The sequence below is a fragment of the Felis catus genome, chromosome X (genome assembly GCF_018350175.1).
Source record: "Felis catus isolate Fca126 chromosome X, F.catus_Fca126_mat1.0, whole genome shotgun sequence".
Classification (NCBI taxonomy): domain Eukaryota; kingdom Metazoa; phylum Chordata; class Mammalia; order Carnivora; family Felidae; genus Felis; species Felis catus.
The window spans coordinates 93,598,148-93,624,160 of record NC_058386.1 but is presented as its reverse complement, the minus strand read 5'-3'; the positions used below and the strand labels follow the sequence as shown (position 1 = coordinate 93,624,160).

The 26,013-nt window shown below is 37.6% G+C and overlaps 1 protein-coding gene across 2 annotated transcripts in view; it reads right to left on the bottom strand.

Annotated features, from left to right (window-relative positions):
- Positions 1-26,013, bottom strand: part of HTR2C (5-hydroxytryptamine receptor 2C) — a 298,958-nt gene that overhangs the window by 66,290 nt on the left and 206,655 nt on the right. The window contains exon 5 of one of the 2 annotated variants that reach the window (XM_019824190.3): positions 2,968-3,168. In XM_019824190.3, coding sequence (XP_019679749.1) covers positions 2,968-3,168 — 201 coding nt within the window. The remainder of the gene's footprint in view (positions 1-2,967; positions 3,169-26,013) is intronic. The other variant, XM_019824191.2, reaches the window with a different exon arrangement.

Genomic DNA, 26,013 nt, shown 5'->3' with positions numbered 1-26,013 from the left:
AAATTTGGAAAACACTCCTTTTCTGTTAGTGAATACCCTTGAAAGTACAAGTTATACTTTATTCATCAAAGCTTAATATTAAAAATCCTTTTTTTTCTTTCTCCTGGACAATGCAAACAGTTAACTTTCAACCTTTCTTACTTATGTGCTATTGTTTTGTGCATTTTAGTTCCATACATATTCTAAGCCTCAGAAGTCACAATTATTATTATTTCATACAGTTAATGTTCTTCATATTTAACCACACATTTACCATTTGCTCTTTTCTTCAGGGACTCATTAAAAAAATTTTTTTTTGAGGGGCACCTGGGTGGCTCAGTCAGTTGAGCGGCCAACTTCGGCTCAGGTCACGATCTCGCAGTCCGTGAGTTCGAGCCCTGCGTGGGGCTCTGTGCTGACGGCTCAGAGCCTGGAGCCTGTTTCAGATTCTGTGTCTCCCTCTCTCTGACCCTCCCCCGTTCATGCTCTGTCTCTCTCTGTCTCAAAAATAAATAAACGTTAAAATTAAAAAAAAAATTTTTTTTGAGTATAGTTGACACACAAGGTAACATTCGTTTCAGGTGTATAACACAGTGATTCGACAGTTACCATTTTCATTGTCCTTGTTTCCTGATTCACTTTTTGTCAGCTCATCGACGTTGTCATTTTGACACCTAGCTTTCATTGTTGCTGTTGCCAAAGCATTCATCCATCTTCTCAGGGCTCCGTTGAAGTTGATCTCTTGATTTTTCTGTCTTTAAAATTGATTTTTTTCTTCTTTTTTTTCCTGCAATGGTGTTATGGTGGGTCTAAATGTTGGTTTCTTTTTATTCATTCTGCTTGAGACCTTTTGAGCTCTTTCAGCGTGAGAATCAGTTTCTTTCTTCAATTCCAAGAGCCATTATTTCTCCAAATCTTGCTTTTCTGCCTTGCAAAATTCTTTTCTCGCCTTGGAAAACTCTTCTCACTTTGTACAGTATGTCTATTCTTAGTCTTTCTTCTCTCTTTTGTATCCTTCCAATTCTTTTTGCTTCATTTATCACAATTTCTTCCAATCAACCTTCAGTAATGCTCTTTTTTTTTAGTTGTGTCTAAACTGCCTTTGAGTTGTTAGGTTGTTTCTCCAATCTTCAATGTTCCTATTTATGGTTTGTAGTTTCTGGCTGAACTATTTCATTTCAGCGTGTAATTTTCATATGCATAATACAAATAGTTCTTTAAAATCTATGTGTGGTAATTACCTTGAGTGTCTGTGAGTTCGTTTGTATCATCTTTTATTATGTTGTAGCTGATTCATGTTGCCTTCTCTCTTCATGTGTCTGTTTATCATTGTATTCCAGTCACTGGAACCGAAAAGTATTAAAAGAAATCATGTGAAGTGTAGAATTTTTTTTTTTTTGCTATACCAAAAAAATTTAGAAACATGAAAAAATATGAAAACATCTTAACCCCCTTTTCAGGATTCAGATTTCTATTGGTTACCCATGGCAAGGGTGATTTAAGCCTGGCCCATCCTTATTTCTAGAGTAGAGACCTTTGGCATCCTAAAAATAAGCTCTGGTGGGTTGATCCTTGCCTGCTCTGTATTCCTGCTTTGGATGTTCTTTGCTTGTGAGACGGTGAAATTCGCTTCCCCACCTGTCAGTTACATCTTCAGGTTTGCAAATACATCACTGGCAATGGTGACTCAAAAGCCATAGTTGTTCTTCTTGGATTTCTGTCTTTTTCTGGATCCCTCACTATCTCATTAGCTTCTCAATGCTAAGAGTATTTTTCCCATATTTTTTGTTCTCTTTAACACAACTATTATTGCAGATTATGCACGTGTCAGTAGACGCTGATGCCCCTAATCCTCTCAGTTAATTTAGCTGTACATTTCCTTTGTAAGCACCAGAAGGGCCAGCATCTTTTTAGATGAGCTCTTTGGAGTGGAGGAAGTAAAAATCTGCTAGCCCTTGAATATGTAGGTCAAATTGTGTAAACGGATTCACTTTTTATCTGGGAGAAGTTTTCTTGCTTTTTATCCAAAGGTATGCATGTGTGTGTTCACCTGCAATAGAACAATCTTAAAACTTACATTTATTTTATCAATAAACCCAGAGTCAAAAATCTTCAGATGGTATCCGTGAAGACCGTATGGATGTCTTGATCGTGTTGTGAACTTTACCAGAATCTTTCATAGAAACATAACTTTGAGGAGGAATTATTTAATGAGACACTAAATGTAAGTTCCAACTGGAAGGGGAGGGAAACAAAAGGGAAAAGTAAAAAAAAGAAGATTGCAAAAGCCCTTACATTCTAATTGGTTAAGTTTTGTGACTTGAACATTAGCGTTGTTAAGGCATTTGTGAATATCTCAATCGTAAGCCATAAGATGATCATTTCTCTCACTTCAACCTCCCCCAAATCCTTAAAAAAAAAAAAAACAATGGATTTTTTTTCGTATTGTATAACTAGAATCTAAGAAGATATTTAAAAACAGCCACATAGTGTATTTTAGGTCAATTAATGGCATAAATTTAGACATGTTTCCTTCATGAAGATTCATGTGACACTATTGATTTTGCCACTGAAGAAGATAGGAAAGAATAAAAATGTTAAGGTTAATGTTCTGTGATAGACTGATCTTTTCCAAGATTTAAATGGTACATTTAAAAAATTTAGATGACCAAATATCTCTGTCATCTTCAAATCGTTTTAAATGTCTCAAAAGATTTTGCATCTGTGTTGCGGAATTCATTGGCATACGGGTGCATAAAATACTTGAGCGGCATAAATAGAAAGTTCACATTTACATATTAGCATACATTACATTTCTTTCATTATTGTTAACCTAAATATCAGATAAATAGGTTAAGAATAATTCTTAAATAGAATCCCGATTAAACGCAAATGTTACCAGTCGACGTCTGTTCGTTGTTCACAGTACATAATCCGAAAGTATTGAGCATAGCCGCTGCAATTCTAATGGCCAAGAAAGTTATTTACCTATAGAAATTGCCCAAACAATAGCAATCTTCATGATGGCCTTAGTCCGCGAATTGAAACGGCTATGCTCAATAGGATTACGTATTGCTACATACCGATCCAGCGAGATAGCGCAGAGGTGCATGATGGACGCTGTTGAAAATAAAACATCCAAAGAAATCCAGACGGGGCACAAATATCTAGGTAGTGGCCAGACATAATCTGAAAGAGAAAAGAGAGAAGACAAGAACATATTATCCAAATCAAAATGTCTACAGTCTTACATTTTAGTCTATTTCTTTCCTCTCATAAGCTACGCTTTTTAAAGTAAAGTGGAATTTGGCTAACATTATTTTCCATAGGAATGATGATGATGACAGTGATTATGTCAATGCCTTCAGTGTTACATACATTATTACTTTTTAAATTTTGTTAATGCGTAGTTATTTTTGAGAGAGAGAGAGAGAGAAAGAGAGAGAGACAGACAGCATGAGTCGGGGAGGGGCAGAGAGAGAGACACCGAATCTGAAGCAGGCTCCAGGCTCTGAGCTGTCAGCACAGAGCCCGACGTGGGGCTCGAACTCACGGACCACGAGATCATGACCTGAGCTGAAGTTGGGCGCTTAACCCACTGAGCCACCCAGGCGCCCCCATATATTATTTTTTATTGTGATAAAATTTATAAAGTCTAAAGTTAATCATTTTAAAGTATACGTTCCTGTGGCATTGAGTACGTTTACAGTATTATACAAGCATCACTTCTTTCTAGTTCCAAAACATTTCATCGCTCCAAAAGGAGACCATTATTCACTAAGCAGTCACTCTCCACTCTCCCCTCCCCCCACCCGTAACAATCTAATCTGCTTTCTGTCTCTATGGATTTGGCTAATCAGGATATTTCATATAAATGGAATCCTACAACAGGTGCCTGGGGTTCCTTCACTAACATACTGTTTTTGAGGTTCATCCATTTTGTAGCATGGATCAATACTTTATTCCTTTTCATGGCTAATGTTCTTGGTTGAGATGTTTCTGATGCTGTTGTAAATAGAATCGGTTTTGAATTTCCTTCATGCACGTTCATTGCTAGTATGTAGAACTATAACTGCTTTTCATGGGTTAAGCTTGTATCCTGCAATTTGCTGAATTCATTTATTAGATCTAGTTTTGTGCGTGAGGGTTCATTAGGATTTTCCATTTATAAGACTGTGTCATCTGTGAATGGAGATAATGTTAGACATGCTTTTCGAATTTTCCATTGCATTCTATTTTCTCTCTTGCTCAATTACTCTATATAGAATTTCCAGTACAGTGTTGAATGGAAGCAATAAAAGCAGCCGTCTTGTCTTTTCTCTGCTCTTAAAAAAAAAATCTTTCATTCTTTCACTATTAAGTAGGATGTTAGCTGTGGGTTTTCATAAATGCCTTTGTCATGTTAAGGAAGTTTCCTTGTATTTCTAGTTTATTGGCTGTTTTTATCATAAAAGAGTGATGGATTTTGTCAAATGCACTTTTTTTTTGCATCAATTGAGAGGATCATGTGGTTGTCTGACCTTAATTCTATACGTGATGCATGATTTTTATATGTTGAACTATCTTTGCATTCCCATGATAAATCTCACTTCAGCATGGTGTGTACTATGATGTTATATTTAGTTTGCTAGTATTTTGTTGAGGAGTTTTGCATCTATATTTATAAGTAATATGGGACTATGCTTGTCTTTTCTTATAATGTCATAATCTGGCTTTGATATCTGGATATTGCTGGTCTCATAGAATGAGTTACAAAGTGTTCCCTCAATGTTCTATTTTATAGGAGCTTGATAAGAATTGGTGTTAATTCTTTAAATGTTCAGTAAACTTTGTCAGTGAAGCCATGTAGTCCTGGATTTCTTGTTCTTGTTTTTTTCTCTTCTCTATTTTGTTTATCTCCATTTTAATATTTACCATTTTCTTTCTTTTGATAGTTTGGGTTAAGTTTGTTATTCTTTTCTAGTTCCTTACGATCCAATTTCATTTGTAATTTCTTCTTTGATACATTGGATATTTAATAGTGACTGTGGTGTTTAATTTCCACATATTTATGAATTTGTCAGTTTTCTTCTGTTATTGATTTCTAGTTTCATTTCATTTTGGAGAAGATATTTCAAATAGTAATATTAAAAAATGTTTTAAATGTTTATTTAGTTTTGAGAGAGAGTGAGCAGGGGAGGGGCAGAGAGAGAAGGGGACAGAGGATCTGAAGCAGGCTCTGTGCTGATAACAGAGAGCCCAGTGCGGGACTTGAACTCATGAACCATGAGATCATGACCTGAGCTGAAGTCAGATGCTTAACGAACTGAGCCAGCCAGGTGCCCCAGTAATATTTAAAAATGTCAGTGTTTGTTTTGAGACCTGATATATGATCTATCCCAGAGAATGTTCCTTGTGCACTTGAGAAAATTGCTGTTTCTGCTGTTGTTGGATGGGGTGTTCTATATATGTCTGTTCTATATATGTCTATTAGTTGCTTCATAGCATTGTTCAAGTCCTCTGTTTCCTTATTGATCTTCTGTCTAGTTGTTCTATTTATTCATTATTGAAAATGGGATATTCACGTCTCCAAGTGTTATTTTAGATCTGTCTTTATTTCCCTTAATTTATGTCAGTTTTGCTTCCTATATTTTTTTGCATCTGTTGTTAGGTGCATATATATTTGTAATTATTATATCTTCTGGATGGTTTGAACTTTTTATCAATATATTATGTCCTACTTTGTCTCTCAGAACAATTTTTGTCTTAAGTTTTATTTTGTTGGACACTAATATAGCCACCTTGCCTTTTTTTTTTTTTAACGTTTATTTATTTTTGAGACAGAGAGAGACAGAGCACGAACAGGGGAGGGGCAGAGAGAGAGGGAGACACAGAATCTGAAACAGGCTCCAGGCTCTGAGCTGTCAGCACAGAGCCGGACGCGGGGCTCGAACTCACGGACCATGAGATCATGACCGGAGCCGAAGTCAGATGCTTAACTGACCGAGCCACCCAGGCGCCTCACCACCTTGCCTTTTTTTGGTTACTGTTTACATGGAATATCTTTTCCATCCTTTTACTTTAACCTATCTGTGATTTTGAGTCTAAAATGAGTCTCTTATTGACAGCATATAAAGAAAGGTTCTTTTTTTTAAATTCATTCTGGCATCATATGTTTTTAACAATTCTGCTAATCTTTGTCTTTTAACTAGACAGTTTCGTTCATTTACATTTAAAATAATTACAGCTACAGAAGGATTTATTTCCATTATTTGTTATTTGTTTTTATATGATACATACCATTTCCCCATAAATGTTTCTGTTATTCACTTTATTTGTGATTAATTGATTTTTATAGGGTAACTTTTGATTTTTTCTTATTTCTTTTTCTGTACATTAGTTTAGTTTTTTTTTTAACTTGGGAATTAAAATGATAACCTTAACATTCTAACAATCAAGTTTTAATTAATACCAACTTAGTTTCAGTAGTATGCATTTTGCTCTTTTGTATCTCTTTCTGTCTTTGTTATTGTCACAGATTACATCTTTACACATTGTGTGGCCGTTAACGTACATTTATAACTATTTTTTTTACGTATTTGCTTTTTATAAAAAGATAATAAACCAAAGGAGTAATCCCAAAGCTAGAAGAGAATTAAGAAGGTAAGTGATCTTATTAAATTAACCTATATGAAAAGATGAAGGACCGTAGAAAAGTTTAAAAGTTACCACAGTTCATTTCATAAAACAATATAGTGTCAATATCAAAACCTACAAAACGCTGAAAAAAATGAGACTAGAGACAAATAGCATTGGTTGATACAGATTCAAAGTTACACATAAAAATTAACAAATAGAATACAGCAAAGTGTCAAAGCAATAATACATCATGGAAAGACAAAAATTATTTCAGGAATGCAAGAGCAATTCAATATCACAAATATCTGCCTATATAATACTTTATATTATCATTTGTATAACATTTTATGATATTTTAATAGATATTGAAGAATAGTTTGATAAAATAAAGAAGCTATTCCTAATTAAAATTTTCATTATATTGTGATAAAAGCAATCCCCTTAAATTGTACAATTTACTCAAAACCAATAACAAATATTACAGACAATAATTCAGCAAATCCATTTCAAGTACATTAAGTTCAGAAATCGGACAGGACAGAAATTTACAGATAAAGACCTTAAAGTAGCTATCATGACCATACTCGGTGACGGAAGCGTGGATGCTCTTGAAATAAACAGAAAGAGGACATCTCAAAAAAAAAATAGAATTTATAAAAAGCACCAAATGAAAGGTTTAGAGTTGAAACAATATATAATACCTAAAAGAAGAAAATCACTGAATGGTCTTAATAGATGAAGGGAGATGACGGATGAAGAGTCATTAAAACTGAATATAGATCAACAGAAATTATCCAAACTTTAGAAGAATGAGAAAAAATGGAAAATAAATGAATATAATAGGGACCTTTGGGACAATATGTGTAACGTTTGTGCCATTGGACTCTGAGGAAAGGAAAAAAATGATATGGAAAAATATTTGAAGAAATAATGGTCTAAAACATCCCATATTTATGAAAAAAACATTTACAGATTTAAGAGGTTCTACCAAACCTAAATGGTTAAACTCAAAGATAATCATGCCTAGAAACATCATAATCTGGTGAAAATAAAGATAAAGCAAAACAGCTGAGGTAGCTGAGGAAAATGACTCTTTTCCATGTAGGGAGCAATGGCTTGGACAACTTCAGATTTTTCATCAGAAATCATGGAGGCCAGAAGGCAATGTAATCGTAATCCAGAATTCCATAGCCGGTGAAAATATCTTCAAAAAAATGAATGTGAAATAAAGACATTTTCATCTGAGAGGAAACAAGGAACTGATTGCCAGGAGACTTGCTTTAAAAAGTGCTAAAAGTCATTCTTCAGAAAGAAAAAATTAGATGACAAGAAAACTTGTAAACTTCAATAATGAATGAAGAACAACAGAACTGGTAAATAATCTGGAAAATATAATAGAGTATTTTTCTTATTTTAGGTCTTTCGAATATATGTGACTGTTAAAAGCAAAAATTATAACATTGTCTGAGGAGGTTCTCAATGGATAGAGACGTATCCCATATTACAATAAAAAAAGGGGGGAAGATAAAGGGATCTATATAGCTATAAGGTTTTTATATTCACTTGAAATGATAAAATAGTAACTGTAGGGGAATTGTGAAACAGTAGGTATGTATATTTTAATCTGGAGAGTAATCACTAAAAAAAAACTGTACAAAGAAATATGGTACAAAATCCAATAGATCAATAAAAATGGAATACTAATGTAAAATGCATAAATGCCAAAAATAATTCAGAAATATGAAAAAAGGAATAAAAAAAAGATAAATAGAAAACAACAAAATAGTAGACATAATTTTCAACTAACCAGTAGTTACACTAAATGTAAATGGTATAAAGTATAAATTGTATCAATTTAAGGCACCAGCCACTTTGGATTAAAAAGAACAAAAATAAATAGGACCCAATTATATGATGTCTATAAGAAACCCTACAAGTTTGAATATGATGATATAAATAAATACACAGTAAAAGGATGGAAAAAGATACACAATGAAACAGTAATCAAAGGACTACTGGAGTTATTATATCAATATCAGAATAAATTTCAGATCAAATAATATTACTAGGAATAACAGAAACCATTTTATAATGATAAAGTTGTCAACGCATTAATGGTATGTAACAATCCTAAACATTTATATACCTAATAAAAGAACTTCAAATTTCATGAAGCAAAAAAATGATAAAAAAGAAAAAACAAATCAAAAGTATAATCACATTTATACTTTGAGATTTCACCATCCTTTCTTCAGTAATTGACAAAAATAGGCAGAAAATTTAATGACGTAAAAAAACTGAATAGCACTAACAATGAACTTGACTAAATTGACAGTTATAAAACACTATACAACAATAGGAGAATACACATTCTTTTCAAGAGCTCGTAACAAATTGACCAGAAAAGACCATATGATGGGCCATAAAATAAATCTTAACAAGTTAAAATGATCAATATGATGCAATGTAGATTCTCTGACCTTAACACAATTAACCTAAAAACCAATAACAAAAAGTTATCTTGAATAAGTCCAAGTATTTGGAAATTAAACAACACAGTTCTGCAAAACTCATGTTTCAAAGAGGAAGACTCAAAGTCAAGGAAAAAATAATTTGAACTAAATGAAAATTTTAAAAAAATAGGTCACAATTTGTGTGATGGTGCTAAAGCAGTTCTCAGAGGGAAATTTCTAACATTAATGGTTTATTTTAGAAAAGAAGAAAATCTGAAAACCATGATCTAAATTTCCATTTTGAAGTCCTAGACAAAGAAGGGCAAATTAAAGTCAAAGTATCAGAAGAAAGGAAGTCATAAACATAAAAGCAGATGTCATTGAAATTGTGGAAAGACAATAATAGAAAAAAATTCGGTGAAACGAAATCTTGGTGTTTTGAAAAGATCAATACAATTGGTAAACTTCTAGACAGATTGAGGGAGAAATAAAATTAGAAGGCAGAAAGAGAATATTTCTGCAGCCTCCACACACAACATAAGGGAATTTTATAAACAGTAGTTTACCCATCGATTTGCACGGGCATTTTGGGTCCTTAGACATAAAGCCACAAATTTCTGAACCATGCCCTGAGTTCAGAATCCCAGCAGAGAATCTGTGCTGCTGAGGGGAAAAAAAAAAAGGATGCAAATGTTTTGGATCTTCAATCTGGAGTCAGCCTTTTCCTTAGCCTAAGATTGGCCGATTTGCCACTGACTAAAGAGTGCCAAAGCCAGGAATGGTTGACGGGAGACTTAACCCAGATTTGAATGCATAGCAAATAACCCCTTTTTGGAACTTCAGAGTCTTCGGCGATGGCCTGGTTTAACATGGCCTCTAACTTAAAGTCTGAAAAACTCAACGGCTTCCAGGCTGTCACTCAAGTTGGTACATGACAGAACCGTCTGCCAGCAAAGGCTCCTATAGATCAGTATTTCCCATCTACAGGTCCATAGTGAAATTTTCTGCAGCCTATAGTGAAAATTGGGGGAATAAGTATGACAGTAGGTTTTAAAAATAAAGCTGTATTTATTCCATTTAAATGACTTATTTTTATTCTGAGATTATATCCTCCCTATAGAATCCAGAAGTAGAAGACCCCAGCCCGTAGGATTGGTTGGATTTTGCTTTACCATTTTATTCCTGACCCCTTATTTTTGAGAACTCAGGTCTGCTCTTGGTTATTTCCTATCACCTTGCCTTTGACAGAGTTCCCTGGATATGACTGGATACTGCATCCGACATCAATTATATCTTATAAATGCTTTCGGAAACATGCCACTACCTTTCTCCCTTAGAATCACACCCACCTCCTTGGAACTTGATCCTTCTGCTGGTTAGACTGTTTCCACCCACTTGAACTTGATTCAGAATTGCTGAATCTTCTCTGTACTACAGTTCCAAAATCTTTTGCCTGTGACGTTGAGATACTTCTTAAATTTACTGTGAACGTGACCTTGAGCTTACACGTCCACTTGACCTTGACCCCGAGCTTACAGATCCACTCCCATAACTCCTGCCTTTTATGAGCCCAGGCGATAGCACTCAGCGCCTTACCCTCTACTAAATACATTTGTCACAGAGCTTTTCTAGTGAGACAGTTCAGCACCTGTATCTCCTTGACACGTCGATTTTATGGTTCTTCGGTGAGGCAGTGGGGTTTCTGGCGCGTGTCTCGATGAAGTGGGCGGGGAGATGGGACATCCTACATATGCAACCAGCCCCCTTAGTATGAAATAGGGATTTCCTGGCAGCACTATGCAGGATGTTCAACCTCCCCGCCCATGTGAAGGTTAACTGCTGCTCCGTGAAGTTCCACTTTCTGTTGACGAGCTTGTTGTTGTTGATGCTTCTCTGTGCAGACAATTTCATGAAGGCCTCTTCCAACTTGATCTTCGGTTCCTGACGAACTGGCTGTGGTTACTAACAGCCTAAATGATCTAGAAGCCTGGTAACTAATACCCCAGGTCTTATTCAAACTTTAACACCCTATTCTGACAACATAATTTTCCATCAACTTAAATAAAAAGGGAAAATTCTCTTGGCACCTGAAAAGTTCAGTATGATGTATACAATCTTTTGAAAAACACCCCGGGGTTTGTTCCCCTGAGAGAGTCCCACATTCCAGAGACCCTGGAGTTTTCCATATAATTTACAATTTTGTTCCTTGCAAGCTGACCTCAAGTCATAGGGTAAAGATTTCCATTTCTCTGCTGATATTTAAAAAAAAATTTTTTTAACATTAAAAAGAGAGAGAGAGAGAGAGAGAGCGTGCACACAAGTGGGGGAGGGGCAGAGAGAGAGAGACACAGAATCCAAAGCAGGTTCCAGGCTCTGAGCTGTCAACACAGAGCCCGACATGGGGCTTGAGCCCATGAACCGTGAGATCATGACCTGAGCTGAAGTCAGACACTTAACCGACTGAGCCACCTGGGCGCCCCTGCTGATATTTTCTTTCAGTAGAAGACTCAACAATTGTATGGAGCGTGGGTGGTGGGAAAGAAAGAAGGACATGGAAGAAATCATGAATATTTTCTTGGTGGTCTTTGCCTAACCAAGTGTACATTAATGAGGACTTCTGCTATTTGTACTACCCGGCTCTCCCTTCTCAGTAGCAGGAGGAAGAGAAAGATATAATTGTGGCTTTTCCTCTATGCGTCTAGATTTTCTGGCTTGGGTTTTGGCTTCACTTTATTAAACACACCGTTAATCTGGTCCTTTATTTTCAGAAGAAAAAATATAGAAGCCAATTTGACCATGTCCTTTGATGTAAGGTGATTTATACTAGGAGAAAACAATATTTTTTTAAAGTAGATCTAGTCTTCATAATTTTCAAATCTGGACCACGCTCACAGGATTAAAATGAGCTAACTCTCCTAGGTACTTGGATGATAAGTAACACGACCCCTCCATCATTTTAATGTTCATTAAAGATCAAAGTAAAATGTAAAATGTTCTTTTGAATAATATTTCTACATTAATCCTTTAAATTTCTAATAACATAGTCAAACACTAAAGGCCACATTTTGTTAAAGATTAGCATTATAAATAATGAGAAACTTATTCCTGATGAACTAATTCATCGTTAGAAATTTTTTTAAGCTCTACACCCCATGTGGGGCTTGTATTCACGACCCCAAGGTCAAGAGTCGCATACTTTAGTGAGCCAGACAGGTGCCCTGAACAGTAGAAATTTTTAGGTTGATGTTTCTAACTTCTTCGGTTGTTATTGATTCATTTACCATGGGATTTGGTGGGATACCTTTTTTTCTACATACATTTTAAGCTAATATCCAGGATACAACCTATAAAATTAAGTTACTTTTATCTTAAATTTATATATTAATATTTGCCAACCAATCTACTCCAGTCCAAATTAATAGCTACGGACACTAGCGTCAATAATATGTATCAGATACCAGCATCAAGTAGCAATCATGCTTTTTTATACCTCAGAGTAGAGCTAGGTCAAAGAGTTACCAGCTATAACCAGTCAGATCACCTTAGTAACTGCTGTTAGTGAACTTGTAAACTGAACCTATACTTGCATTTGCCTTCCCTAATTATTGATCCTTTTGATTCCTTGCAGCAATCACCCAAGGCTCGGAAATACATCTCCAAGTGAACTCCAGGTATCTGACCTTGAATGCCCTCATCATCTCTTTTCTTTTACATTGTCAGCTGAAACTAATATCTACTCACCACTTTCCATATACTCAATTTTCAAACATCCTCACATCCTAAGTTTTTCTAATGCTTTATGCTTTTTATTTATTCTCTATTTAAGCAGTTCAGTCTGGAGAATAATGAGAGGATTAAAAGCGACTGTGAAATTTTAATTACCAAAACAGAAACTCTAAACTTCTAAAGCTTCTACCGGGGACCGGAAAGTAATATTGACATATAATTTCATAGATAAAAACAAATTATACTATATATATATATTTTTTAATTTTTTTTAACATTTTATTTATTTTTGAGACAGGGAGAGACAGAGCATGAACAGGGGAGGGTCAGAGAGAGGGAGACACAGAATCTGAAACAGGCTCCAGGCTCTGGGCTGTCAGCACAGAGCCCGACGCGGGGCTCGAACTCACGGACTGTGAGATCATGACCTGAGCCGAAGTCGGCTGCTTAACCGACTGAGCCACCCAGGCGCCCCTATACTATATATATTTTAATACATACATTGTGGTTTATAATTATTGCCATTTAAAAAGTATTTTCCTAGGGGCACCTGGTTGGCTTAGTTAAGTGACTGCCTCTTGATTTTGGCTCAGGTCATGATCTCAAGTTTTGCAAGATAGAGCCCCATGTTGGGCTCTGTGCTGACAGTGTGGAGCCTGCTTGGGATTCTCTCTCTCCTTCTCTCTCTGCCCCTCCCTGCTCTCTCTCTCTCTCTCTCTCTCTCTCTCAAAATAAATAAACATTTACAAAAAATTTAAAAAATATTTTCCTAAAATTCCCACAAATTTGCTTTAAAAACCATGAAACCAGTGATGATGTGTTTTAGGAGCCAAGTATTGAAGTAACTACTAAATTGTATAACAGAACTGTCCTTTTCAGGACCTTGAAATTGAAAAACTTTCCAGTACCTTATTCACCTTGTCAATATGAACTCTTAGTGTGGTAGAAATGGTAGAAAAGTATTGAATATGCTGGATATTGTAGAATAATATTGAAATGGGTTTTAGGAGAACTGTTGTCTTTTATTAATTTATGAAATTGTTCTTTCCTTGTTCCAAAGAAACTTAGAACATTTTAAATCTGTGTTGTTAATTTATGTATTTGATAAATATTCAGTCTTCATACATCCTAGGCAGATAGAGATAATGACTCAGAAGGCAAACGTCATACTTGTTCTCATGATTTATTTTATTTTATTTTATTTTAATTTATTTTTGAGAGAGAGAGAGAGAGCACAATCAGGGGAGGGGCAGAGAAAGAGGGAGACAGAGAATCCGAAGCAGGCTCCAGGCTCTGAGGTGTCAGCACAGAGCCCAACGCGGGACTCGAACCCACGGACCGTGAGATCATGACCTGAGCCGAAGCCGGCCGCTCAACCGACTGAGCCACCCAGGAGCCCCTCATGATTTTATACAGAGTGAGAAGTATTATGTGGTAGAAAACTAATTAAATAAGTACTCTGGGCAAAAGAAAAGCACACAGAGAGTAGAGGGGCATTTTTTTTTTTCATGTGCAGCAAATTAAAGAGGGGAAAGCCAAAGGCAAAACAAAACAAAACCAAAAAAAGCCAAGGGACAAAAACTTGGGATTTTTGAACTGCATCTTACACCAGAGAATGGCAAACATTTTCGGCAAAAGGCCAAATACTATATATTTTAGTCTTCACAACTACTCGACTCTACTGGTCGTAGGGTAAAAGCAGTCATAGGCAATCCTTAAGAGAATGAATGTGACTGTATTCCAATAAAACTTTACTTATCAAAATCGGTAGCCAGCAGGATCTGGCACATGAACTGTAGTTAGCCGACACTTGACCTCTGAGGGCTAGGCAGGGTGAAACCGAGATGTCGTTAAGGATTAATGGAGATGATTCAGTATGGTCTCCAAGGCTTTTGCTTGGATGGAGCAAGTTCTATATATATTAGGGTGAGGTTGGGAACTGAAAAAAGAATCAAGGCACCCAAAAAGATTTCTGCTTTAGCTGTGTAAGGTGAGCATATCGATTAGGTAGGGGAAAGTCATTAGATTTCTTGGGGAATGTTATTATCCAAAAACAAAAGGAACTTAAGCATCATTTCACCCAAGCTACAAAGAAAATTTCATGCTTAACTTGAGCATTTCAAGATTAATTTCATTAGGTAATGAGATCTTCTGTTTTCAACAGGGATCAAAGGTCTCTCATTCAAATAAACACAACAAGCTCGTATATGTGTGTCCTTCCCAACACACAAAGCTTCGCTTTACACAAACTTCTCAGTTAGGTCGAGCAAGTTATTTTCTATTTCAGTTTGTTGCTTGTTTATTTTTTTTTTTTTTTAATCACAAAAGGGGTTTGGATTTTTCAAAGGCTTATTGGTGTCTGTTGAGGTAATCAGGTAGTTTTTTCCCCTTTATTCTATTAATAAGGGGTATTATATTGATTGAGTTTCAAATGTGGAGCCAACTTTGCTTTTCTTGGACAGTATCCGTTTTCGTGGTGTTCCACCCTTTTAATATATTGCTAGATTCAAATTGCTGGATGTTGTTAAGGATGTTTACATCTATATTCAGAAGGGATACTGAGCTGTAGTTTTAATTTTTCTCGTGATGTCTTTGTCTGGTTTCGGCATCAAGATAAGATCAGGCTCATACAAAGACATGGGAGGAAGTCCTCTCGTTTTATCTTTTGGAAGAGTTTTTGAAGGATTGGTATTCATTCTTCCAGGGAACTACCAGAGAAGTCAAATAATGACAGTTCTCTGGAAACGAGGGTCTGGAGGAGTGCCAACCCTGTTCTGTTCCTCTTTGGTAGCTGTCAGGTGGCTGTTTTGCACCATGATTTGCACCATGATTGTAGACTGTTGGTGTTCAAGGTTCCCCTGAATCGTGAGAGAGGGAATGAGACCGGGACAAGTTAGCATGACACAGCGATTACTGTTCTTACCAAGATTCAGTCATTTTTCTGGAATTAACACTCTCCAATTGCTGCAAGCTTTTAGTTAATGTCCAGAGTCCTGATTCTGACTATTTTTGTAATTTTTCTTGTTGCTTTTAACTCAAAGAGCATTTTGGAAGTCCCTAGGCCACCATTTTTGTGGATGTCCACAGTGCAATTCTTGTGCTAAAAAAATACATATTCAAATTTTATAATATCACAGAATTTAGGAATTGTAGAAAATTTCTACAATTCTACAAATTTGTTAGAATTCTACAAATTCTAAATTATAGAATTTAGGAATTTTGCACACTGAGACCATATTATTAGTACAGGGAATGGACATGGGGGTTTTGACTAGAAGTATGAATGAGAATATGGAAATATCATATTCAGACTTATTTCCCAGTACCTAAAGGGTGCATTATATACATTGTTCTAAATAAACCTATAGGCGCATTGTATAATGTAGTATTTTAACATTAATAATTGTCTCAAATATTTTATGCCAGTCATTTAGTTCTCTTGGAAGTTTTTATGTTTAGATTTCACTGCAATTATGTTATCCCAGTTTATTTTACATTATTTAAAAAAATTTTTTTTAACGTTTATTTATTTTTGAGACAGGGAGAGACAGAGCATGAACAGGGGAGGGTCAGAGAGAGGGAGACACAGAATCTGAAACAGCCTCCAGGCTCTGAGCTGTCAGCATAGAGCCCGACGCGGGGCTCGAACTCACGGACCGCGAGATCGTGACCTGAGCCGAAGTCGGCCGCTTAACCGACTGAGCCACCCAGGCGCCCTATTTTACATTATTTAAAAATGTTGCCGGGGCGCCTGGGTGGCTCAGTCGGTTAAGCGGCCGACTTCGGCTCAGGTCACGATCTCGCGGTCCGTGAGTTTGAGCCCCGCGTCGGGCTCTGGGCTGATGATGGCCCAGAGCCTGGAGCCTGCTTCCGATTCTGTGTCTCCCTCTCTCTCTGACCCTCCCCCGTTCATGCTCTGTCTCTCTCTGTCTCAAAAATAAATAAACGTTATAAAAAAAAAATTTAAAAAAAAAATGTTGCCACGGTCAAGTTATATATTTCTATGTAGCCAAACCTGTCAGTGTTCTTGTTGGAGTCAATCTATGGCTTTCTCATCTCAGATGTTAGGTAAATAGCCAATGGTTGAATAAATAATCCTATTCGTTTCTTCTTGTTTTTCTTTGGCTGGGTTTTAAAGAGTCGACTTTTAATCTTCCTGGCATTTCCTTTTGAGTATTTTGTGAAGAGAGTTGAGTTTCCAAATTGAACATGTTTTCTTTTATCTTTGATTTTGACCCCTCATTTCTCATAAATAGCAAGGTCCATTGCTGTACTCTTTTTCTCTTTTGTTTCTATCTGTTCACTCCTACAACCACACATTATCATTGTACTGGCTGTTGGCTTAGAATATGTTAAAAAAATAGTTGTTCTACTGCTGTCTTTGGAAGTGTTTATTAGGGATATGTGCTGAAGTTTATTTAAATGATTTTCAGCCTCTTCCCGGATGACCTATAGTGTATTGTGTTTACCCTACTGTAATACCATATTTATACATTTTATAATACAGTGAAAACCCTTGCATTCATTAGAAAAAAAAAAGAAACAAGCATTAGTTAAGTATACTTTTTTCTAGGAAACTTTACATGGATTATAATCATTGATGCCTCAAAATAGCATTATAGGGGCTCCTGGGTGGCTCAGTCTGTTAAACGTCGAACTCTTGATTTCCTCTCCAGTCATGATCTCATGGTTGTGAGATCAGCCCCGCATCGCACTTCACAATGGGCATGGAGTCTGCTTGAGATTCTGTCTCTTTCTTTCTCTCTCTCTCTCCCTCTGTTCCTCCCTCGATCTCTCTCTCTCTCTTTCTCTCTCTCTCTCTCTCTCACAAAAACAAAAACACCAAAAAACCTCCATGTTATAATGTAGTTACAGATTGAAACTAAAAACGCTGAGGTTTGGTGATGTTAATGCTCAAGGTGATACTTTTGATAATTTGGACTTGATGTACACCTCAAAACCATGATTCCACCCTGCTTATTCAATTTATATTGTATTTCGTTTAAAATTTTTATTTTATTTTTTTATTAAAAAATTTTTAATGTTTATTCGTTTTTGAGAGACAGAGAGAGAGCGGGAGCAGAGGAGGGGCAGAGAGAGGGGGAGACACAGAATGTGAATCGGGCTCCAGGCTCTGAGTTGTCAGTACAGAGCCCGGTGTGGGGCTCCAACTCGTGAACCGCGTGATCATGACCCGAGCCGAAGTTGGACCCTTAATTGACTGAGCCACCCGGGTGCCCCTAAAATTTTTCTATATTAGTAACTAGGAGTTCACTGTATCATGAAGAGAATAACATGTAAACACAAATTTTAGTGCAATGAGTTAAGTACTATCACAGGTTAGTGCACATGATGTTCTGGAAATACTGAGTGTGATATACTTAACTCTCCCCAGGTTTATGAGATAAGGCTTCTCAGAAAAGGCTGGGGAGGGAGGAAAGTGAAGTTTGGAAGCAGTAAGTGATTTGGGCAAAACATCAAGGAGGTCAGAATGATAATGATGTCGCAGAACGTGATATTTGTGTATGAGGGAGTTAAAGAGCTGGAAGGAAGAACTTTATACAATGAGCCCCACTTACCCACAGGCTATACATTCTAAGACCACCAGTGGATTCCTGAAGCTGTGGATAGTACTGAACCCTGTATATACTATGTTTTTCCTGTACTTACATACCCATCATAAAGTCTAACTTACAAATTGGGCGTTTGAAGAGATGCTCCACCATAACTGATAATAAAATAGAACAACATACCATAATAAAAGTTTTGTAAATGTGGTCTCTCTCTCTCTCAAAATATCTTACTGTACTGCACTCACCCTTCTTGTGATGATGTGTGATGATAAAACGCCTGGGTGAGGAGAGGAAGGGAGGGGAATGACGTTAGGCTTGTGATGCAGCGTCAGAAGGAAGGACCATCTGCGTCCGGCCTGTGATTGATGGTGGGGAAGGAGGGGTAACTGAAAACAAAACCACAGACGAGGAGGACTACTGAATTGAGAAGTAGGAAGTCGACTATAGAGGTAGAGCAGTTCTTAACTCTTGACAAATTAAAAGAATAGCAATACAAAGCATGTGGCGCTTGGATTTCCAGAAAGGTTGCGCTTAAAAAAAAAATCGTGTGCTGCTACATTATTTGGCGATAACTCCAACCATACAGTGTCCTACACTGCCAATTTTTTAAGTTGATACAGATTTTCTCATCCTCCAATTTCCCTTGTCCTCCTAATGAGTTAGAAACCATGACCGGGGATGAGTCAAGATTTCCTTTTCCCATTTCCCCGTTCTAACTGAGGAGATGAAACCTCGGTTGAATTTTAGTATTGCTTTGAATTCTAGTCCCACCATTGTAGTTTTTATAAGCATTTTAAAATTCTACCATGCGTTCAGCACTCCTCATTAATTTCCGGGGGGGGTCTTACATTTCTTTTTGTTTGCTGTTGCGGGCCTGATACGCAACTTGAAAACTGGGCTCTAGCCTGTTTACAAATGGTTACCTTAAGGGAAACCAAAAGGTATTCTTCTAGCTTTCGCACGGAGTTGAGGGAAAATATCAAGGAGAGAGCTGTGCCTTCTTGCCTGAAGTAGCATTATATTTTTCAAGACATCATCCAAACATCCCTTTGGTCCTTCTAAATATAATACATCGATTTTGAAAGGAAGTAGGATGACTTTATGGCCAAATAGATCAAACTAAAGCAGTGTCGAGTAGAAGCGGACAGAACGAAAAGTCTCATAGAGAAGGCCCTCTTCCAGTTAACATTCTCTGGAAAACCTGCCAAGGAGGAGTAAAGCTTTATTTTAGGGAGGGACAGAATTGCTATCAACGCAGAATACCATTTATTGTGTAATTTGCTCTGTGGAACTTGATCGACGAACCCAGATTTTCTTTCAACCAGGGGGACAAATGCATGGCTCTAGTTGGGATCAGGAGAATTTATGTTTTGTTATGATACGCCATTCTATTAATAACTGCATAACATTACAGATGTTGGTTACTTAATATTACTATATATTCTTAGTGGTACTCAAGTCACATCTTCACTTTCTACTAATTAATTATATACGATGTCTGTTGTCCTGCCAATTCTGAACGCTGGTTACGTGCATATGAGGTACAGTTTGGGGTTATACAATTTCACAGGAAAATCCCTAAGATGATTGCAAGCATTAAGAACGTAAGTCTATAGGAATTCGTTAAACAGCTAATGTTGCTTAACTTCCATGATGTATTATTGCTTTGACACTTCGCTGTATTCTATTTGTTAATATTTTATGTGTAACTTTGAATCTGTATCAACCAATGCTATTTGTCTCTAGTCTCATTTTCTTCAGCGTTTTGTAGGTTTTGATATTGACACTATATTGATTTATGAAATGAACTGTGGTAACTTTTAAACTTTTCTACGGTCCTTCATCTTTTCATATACGCTAATTTAATGAGACCACTTACCTTCTTAATTCTTTTCTAGCTTTGGGATTACTCCTTTGGTTTATTATCTTTTTATAAAAAGCAAATACATAAAAAAAATAGTTATAAATGTACGTCAATGGCCACACAATGTGTAAAGATGTAATCTGTGACAATAACAAAGACAGAAAGAGATACAAAAGAGCAAAATGCATACTACTGAAACTAAGTTGGTATTAATTAAAACTTGGTTGTTAGAATGTTAAGGTTATCATTTTAATTCCCAAGTTAAAAAAAAACTAAACTAATGTACAGAAAAAGAAATAAGAAAAAATCAAAAGTTACCCTATAAAAATCAGTTAATCACAAATAAAGTGAATAACAGAAAAATTTATGGGGAAATGGTACGTATCATATAAAAACAAATAACAAATAATGGAAATAAATCCTTCTGTAGCTGTAATTATTATTTTAAATGTAAATGAACTTGAGTAATGAGATCATAACCATGTCATGAGGGATTGGGTTACTCTGAGATCTGATATCTGCTTTTAAAAAAAAAAATTAATAATGAATTATTTTTTGAGAGACAGAGACAGAGTGCAAGCAGGGGAGGGTCAGAGAGAGTGGGAGACCCAGAATCTCAAGCAGACACAGCTGTCAGCACGGAGCCTGATGCAGGGCTCGAACCCACGAACCGTGAGATCATCACCTGTAAAATATCCCTTCTTTAGACTCCTGAGACAGTACTTCATTCATCTGGGAAGCCCTTCCTAAAACTGCACGTATGGAGTTAATTATTCCTTATATCTTCCTGTAGTGCCTTCAGTATATGTATCTCTATCCTGGCATATACATTTTACCGTAATTTTCTCTTTATCTCTCTTTATCTTTCTCTTATAAGCTTCTCGATATGACAGCCGGCCTCAGTGCTCTGTAATGTTTCACATGACCTGGTTAGTAACAGAGAGGTGAGTCTGTACGTGTTCTGTGATGTCACAATTCCCCAGGTTACTGACTCAATCGGCCCCACTCAGACCCTGGAGCAGTGAGAAATAGACCCATTCGTGCCTTCGGAGCACCTCCCAGCCACCTCTTGCCCTCTGTGCCCGGCTGCTGACCAGCTCCTCTCACTGCATAAGTTCCTGGAACCTCGATTTTCCGGCATCCTTGCGGCAGAAGGAAAATATGTGATTGACTAGAGACATAATTTGTCATTCTGTTTGGAAGCAGGATATCTGCTTTTGGTCTTCCATATCTCATCGCAGTTCTGCATCAAAATCTTCTCCTGTGTTGTATCTCCTATCGAGAGCGAGTCTCGAGCCTATCGAAAGCACCTAACGTGACATCGCCAACAGTTGCCTCAAACTGTCCGGATACTCTGTTTGAACTGTTGTTTGGTATCTTAGACTTGGAATTTTGGATCAATCTGCCGCACCAGGCTCTAAGATGGGGATAGCGTTTTTCGCTCGACTAGAGATTTTCATCTGCGGGGCGGGATGCCATTTTGTGAATGCAACTAATGTAACAAAATGAAGCTCTGAGGTCTTTTTTTTTTTTTTTTTTAATTTTTTTTTAACGTTTATTTATTTTTGGGACAGAGAGAGACAGAGCATGAACAGGGGAGGGGCAGAGAGAGAGGGAGACACAGAATCAGAAACAGGCTCCAGGCTCCAGGCTCCGAGCCATCAGCCCAGAGCCCGACACGGGGCTCGAACTCATGGACCGCGAGATCGTGACCTGGCTGAAGTCGGACGCTTAACTGACTGCGCCACCCAGGCGCCCCGATCTTTTTTCACTTCATAAATCTGTAGTATATTTCAAAAGATGAATCACAAACTTAAATATTAAAGTACGCAGTGTCTGGTAAAAATATCCAAATACTTTTCATGCTAGTTGGTACTTTTACGTCTATTTAACCAAATATCCACTATCTGCCATAATAATTAATTTATAAAATGGTATCACTTGGGAAGATTGGAAGTTAGTATCAGCTACTTCAATTCACTAACCAGTTATTTGAGCCTAACGAGGTGGTATTTTCCTCATTCTCTTTAAACATATTCTGGATTTGTCCATGTTACTAGAGAATGTCTTCATAGAATATAGCCTTGTTTTCATAATGTAGTTTTGTTAACTGTATAAACCATGTATGGGATGGGGGGAAATTGGGGTAACCAAGGAAGGAGTCACAGACCCTTGGGGGTAGCTACCACTCTAGATAATGTTTCCTTACTATAGAAATCAATTTAAGCGAGTAAATAACCATTCCCGGAATAGTAAGAGACGGAGAGAAGATAGTAGGACTAAAATTCATGGTTGCACGAAGTAGATGGTCAAAGTCATTAACACTAGGAAGAAATGAGTGTTTGACCACAAAGAACCTTGAATGTTTGGATCATGAACTGGTATTGTTAATGGATGACTAATGAAGGCGCATGCTGGAAACAGCTTGCCAGGAAGCAAAAACTTTTCCATGAAGAAGCTTCCTGTAATAACTCCTACCTTCTACTCAGACTATGCATTTAGAGATATACTGAAACAAAACATTTAGCCTTGATAGGTGAACTGCAGGTTTAATATGCTAATATATTTCTCAGTGAATTAAATCTCCGTCATGAGTGCTTGCGAATGAGAACATATTACCAGGGCCCTTGACTTTTCATTAAGGCAGATACTGCCATGATTAAAGGGAGGAGAAATGCCACATGATGGTAAAGAAGTGTGTAAGGGTTTCCCGGATATTATGAGCGTTCTATATGTTTTGTGATATGAGTGTTCCATTATGTTCTTTTTTTTTTCATGTTTATTTTTGAGAGAGAGAGAGAGAGAGAGAGAGAGAGAGAGAGAGAGGGAGGGGCAGAGAGAGAGGGAGACACAGAATCCATAGTGGGCTCCAGGCTCTGAGCTGTCAGCACAGAGCCCGACACAGGGCTCGAACCCACGATCCGTGAGATCATGACCCGAGCCAAAGTCGGATGCTTAACTGAGCCACCCATGGGCCCCTCTATATGTTCTCAGAACAGTTCATTATATTACCCTTTTCATTGTCCCGTTTACATCTCTTTTGTTACCCGAAGACTTTAAAGCATTCTCTAAACATCAGCATGTTAAACTTTCAAAAAACATGAAGAGGGTGTCTGGGGGAAATTGCAAAAAGGCAAAATTGGTGTTTGGGCACTTTCTTTCCTTTTAAACTGTTTCATTCATAACATCTATATTTTATTTTATTATTATTTTGAAAAGTGTATTTACTTTTGAAAGAGAGAAAGAGCTGGGAAGGGCAGAAAGAGGGAGGGAGAGAGAGAGAGAGAGAGAGAGAGAGAGAGAATATCCCAAGCAGGCTCCATGCTGCCAGCCCAGAGCCCAATGCAGGGCTTGAACTCATGAACTGTGAGATGGTGACCTGAGCTGAAATCTAGAGTCAGATGCTTAATCGACTGAGCCACCCAGGCGCCCCAGCATCTATATTTTAATTAGGCATTTTGAACTAAAATTAAACTCTTATTATTTGAATTGTGGGGAATGGCAAGTGATGGGGAAATATTTTGAGTGGTGTGGGAAGGCAAAACAACTTTAGCGGTGTCCCTCAACTCACACCGAGTCAGAGACTTACTCAGACCTTCAGGAATTCCAAGGCTTCCAGGAACACACATAGCCATTCTCTCTACGTAAGCAGCTTTTTCGGCTCACTATGCCACATGTGGTCTATTTCACGACTTAGTATTCTCTATAATACACTGTAAAATATTTCTATAAATAAGTTTTATTTATTTATTTTTTTTAATTTTTGTTTTAACGTTTATTTATTTTTGAGACAGAGAGAGACAGAGCATGAACGGGGGAGGGTCAGAGAGAGGGAGACACAGAATCTGAAACAGGCTCCGGGCTCTGAGCTGTCAGCACAGGGGCCCGATACGGGGCTCGAACTCACGGACCGTGAGATCGTGACCTGAGCCGAAGTCGGCACTCAACCGACTGAGCCACCCAGGCGCCCCTCTATAAATAAGTTTTAAAATCAGAAACTAGAAATTTTAGCTGGACCACCATCACATAATCCTTTTGGGGCGAGGTCTAGAAACTTTTCTAGGTTTTTTTTTTTTTTTTTTTTTTAATGTCATGAAAGGCTTGCCGTGGGCAGGGAGGCAACAAAGGCTAACCTGGGAATGAGGCTGTATGTCTACAGTTTGAAGACCACATGAATCACATGCCAACCGTCTGAGAACCAGGCAGGCAGAGGACAAAAGAATAAAAGGCAAGAAGAAGTGACTAGGACGTAAAATGGAGCATTGTGGCACCCCTCGGGACACAGCAGGAGGGACACAGCAGGAGAAACACAACAGGCCAGTTCTCATCCTGCCTCTTTCCTTTAGATGAAATGAACTATTTGACCATATTCCTACTTTGTCCCCTGGATGCTGATTGACTTCTCTTTTCTTTGGCATAGCTTTTTCACAAACAGAAAAGCACTCCTCCTGGGATGAAAGCATTCATAAAATCTGAAGATCAAGGGTTTAAAGTGTAGGAAAAGTTTGTAGCCCGGATTTTAGAGTTGGATGTCATTAGTAGATGGCAGTTGAAAATATGAAAGTGGATGGATGTGTTGGCCTGGGGTAAAAATGTAGAGGGAGCAAACACCAGACCAAGGACTTTGATAGCTTTTTGAATTACTTTCTGCGAGAAATTTATGTTACTGCAACAAGTCCCTGGAAATACCAGTTGAAGGCTTTCGAGAGACCACCAGCATAGAACACTGTTGGACAAAAGCCTGGACTACTTGTCATTTGAGACCACTTAAAATTGGTCAGCATCCTATAGGCTTTTGGGGTACGCAAGTGTTTAAAAAGTCCAAAACTTTCAGCTTTCCTCCTACTAAAAAGGAGATTACGGGAGCTTATGCATCTCCTAAAGCCAAAGTGTTCTAAACTTTTATTTCATTTTTTTGGATCGCTTTAATGTCTTTTGGCTACTGCAAAAGTTTATAAAAACAGAGTAATTACAATTTGAACATTATGTCATTTTAGAAGGGACTATTTCTTAATGGTTTTCATTCTTTTTCATCTCTACGTTATATGAAACGGAACCATATTATTCTTGGATTGAGAGCCCACTTTTCTTTTTTTTTTTTTTCTTTAAAGAGAGCTAGCAGGGGGGAGAGAGCTAGCTAGTGGGCGAGAGAGAATCTTAAGCAGGCTCGACACTCAGCGTGGAGCCCGAGTAGAGGCTTGATCTCACGACCATGAAATCATGACCTGGGCCAAAATCAAGAGTCAGAGGTTTCAGTGGTGGAACAGCAACATGTATTTAATTGCTAGTTTAGCCTTGCACCTTCCTGGAGCCATTCCTAGAACGCTTCCTCCTCCATTAACTCCATTCCCTTTGTGTTCATAAGAAACCCTGGCCTAGATCTAACTTTGCAATTATGCCACGTTGGATTACAATGATCCACGACTGTGTCACTTTCCTCCATTACAGTTCCTACAGGCAAAAGAGTATGTTTACTAAACAGAGAACCCAGCACACTTTAGGTGCTCCATTTCAGATTTTTAAACTGCTTTTTATTTCTTTTGAGAAAGAGAGAGAGTGCGGGGCGGGGGGTGGTGCAGAGAGAGGGAGAGAGAGAGGATCCTAAGCAGGCTCCATGCCTTCAGCACAGAGCCTGATGCGGGGGGGCCGATCCCACCAACTGGGAGATCACGAACTGAGCCGAAATCCAGAGTTGGAGGCTTAACCGACGGAGCCACTCGGGTGCCCCCAGGTGCTCCATTTAATGTTTGGAAAGACAAGCGAACGCACACGATTTAAGTGGTTTGATTGATCTTTTTCT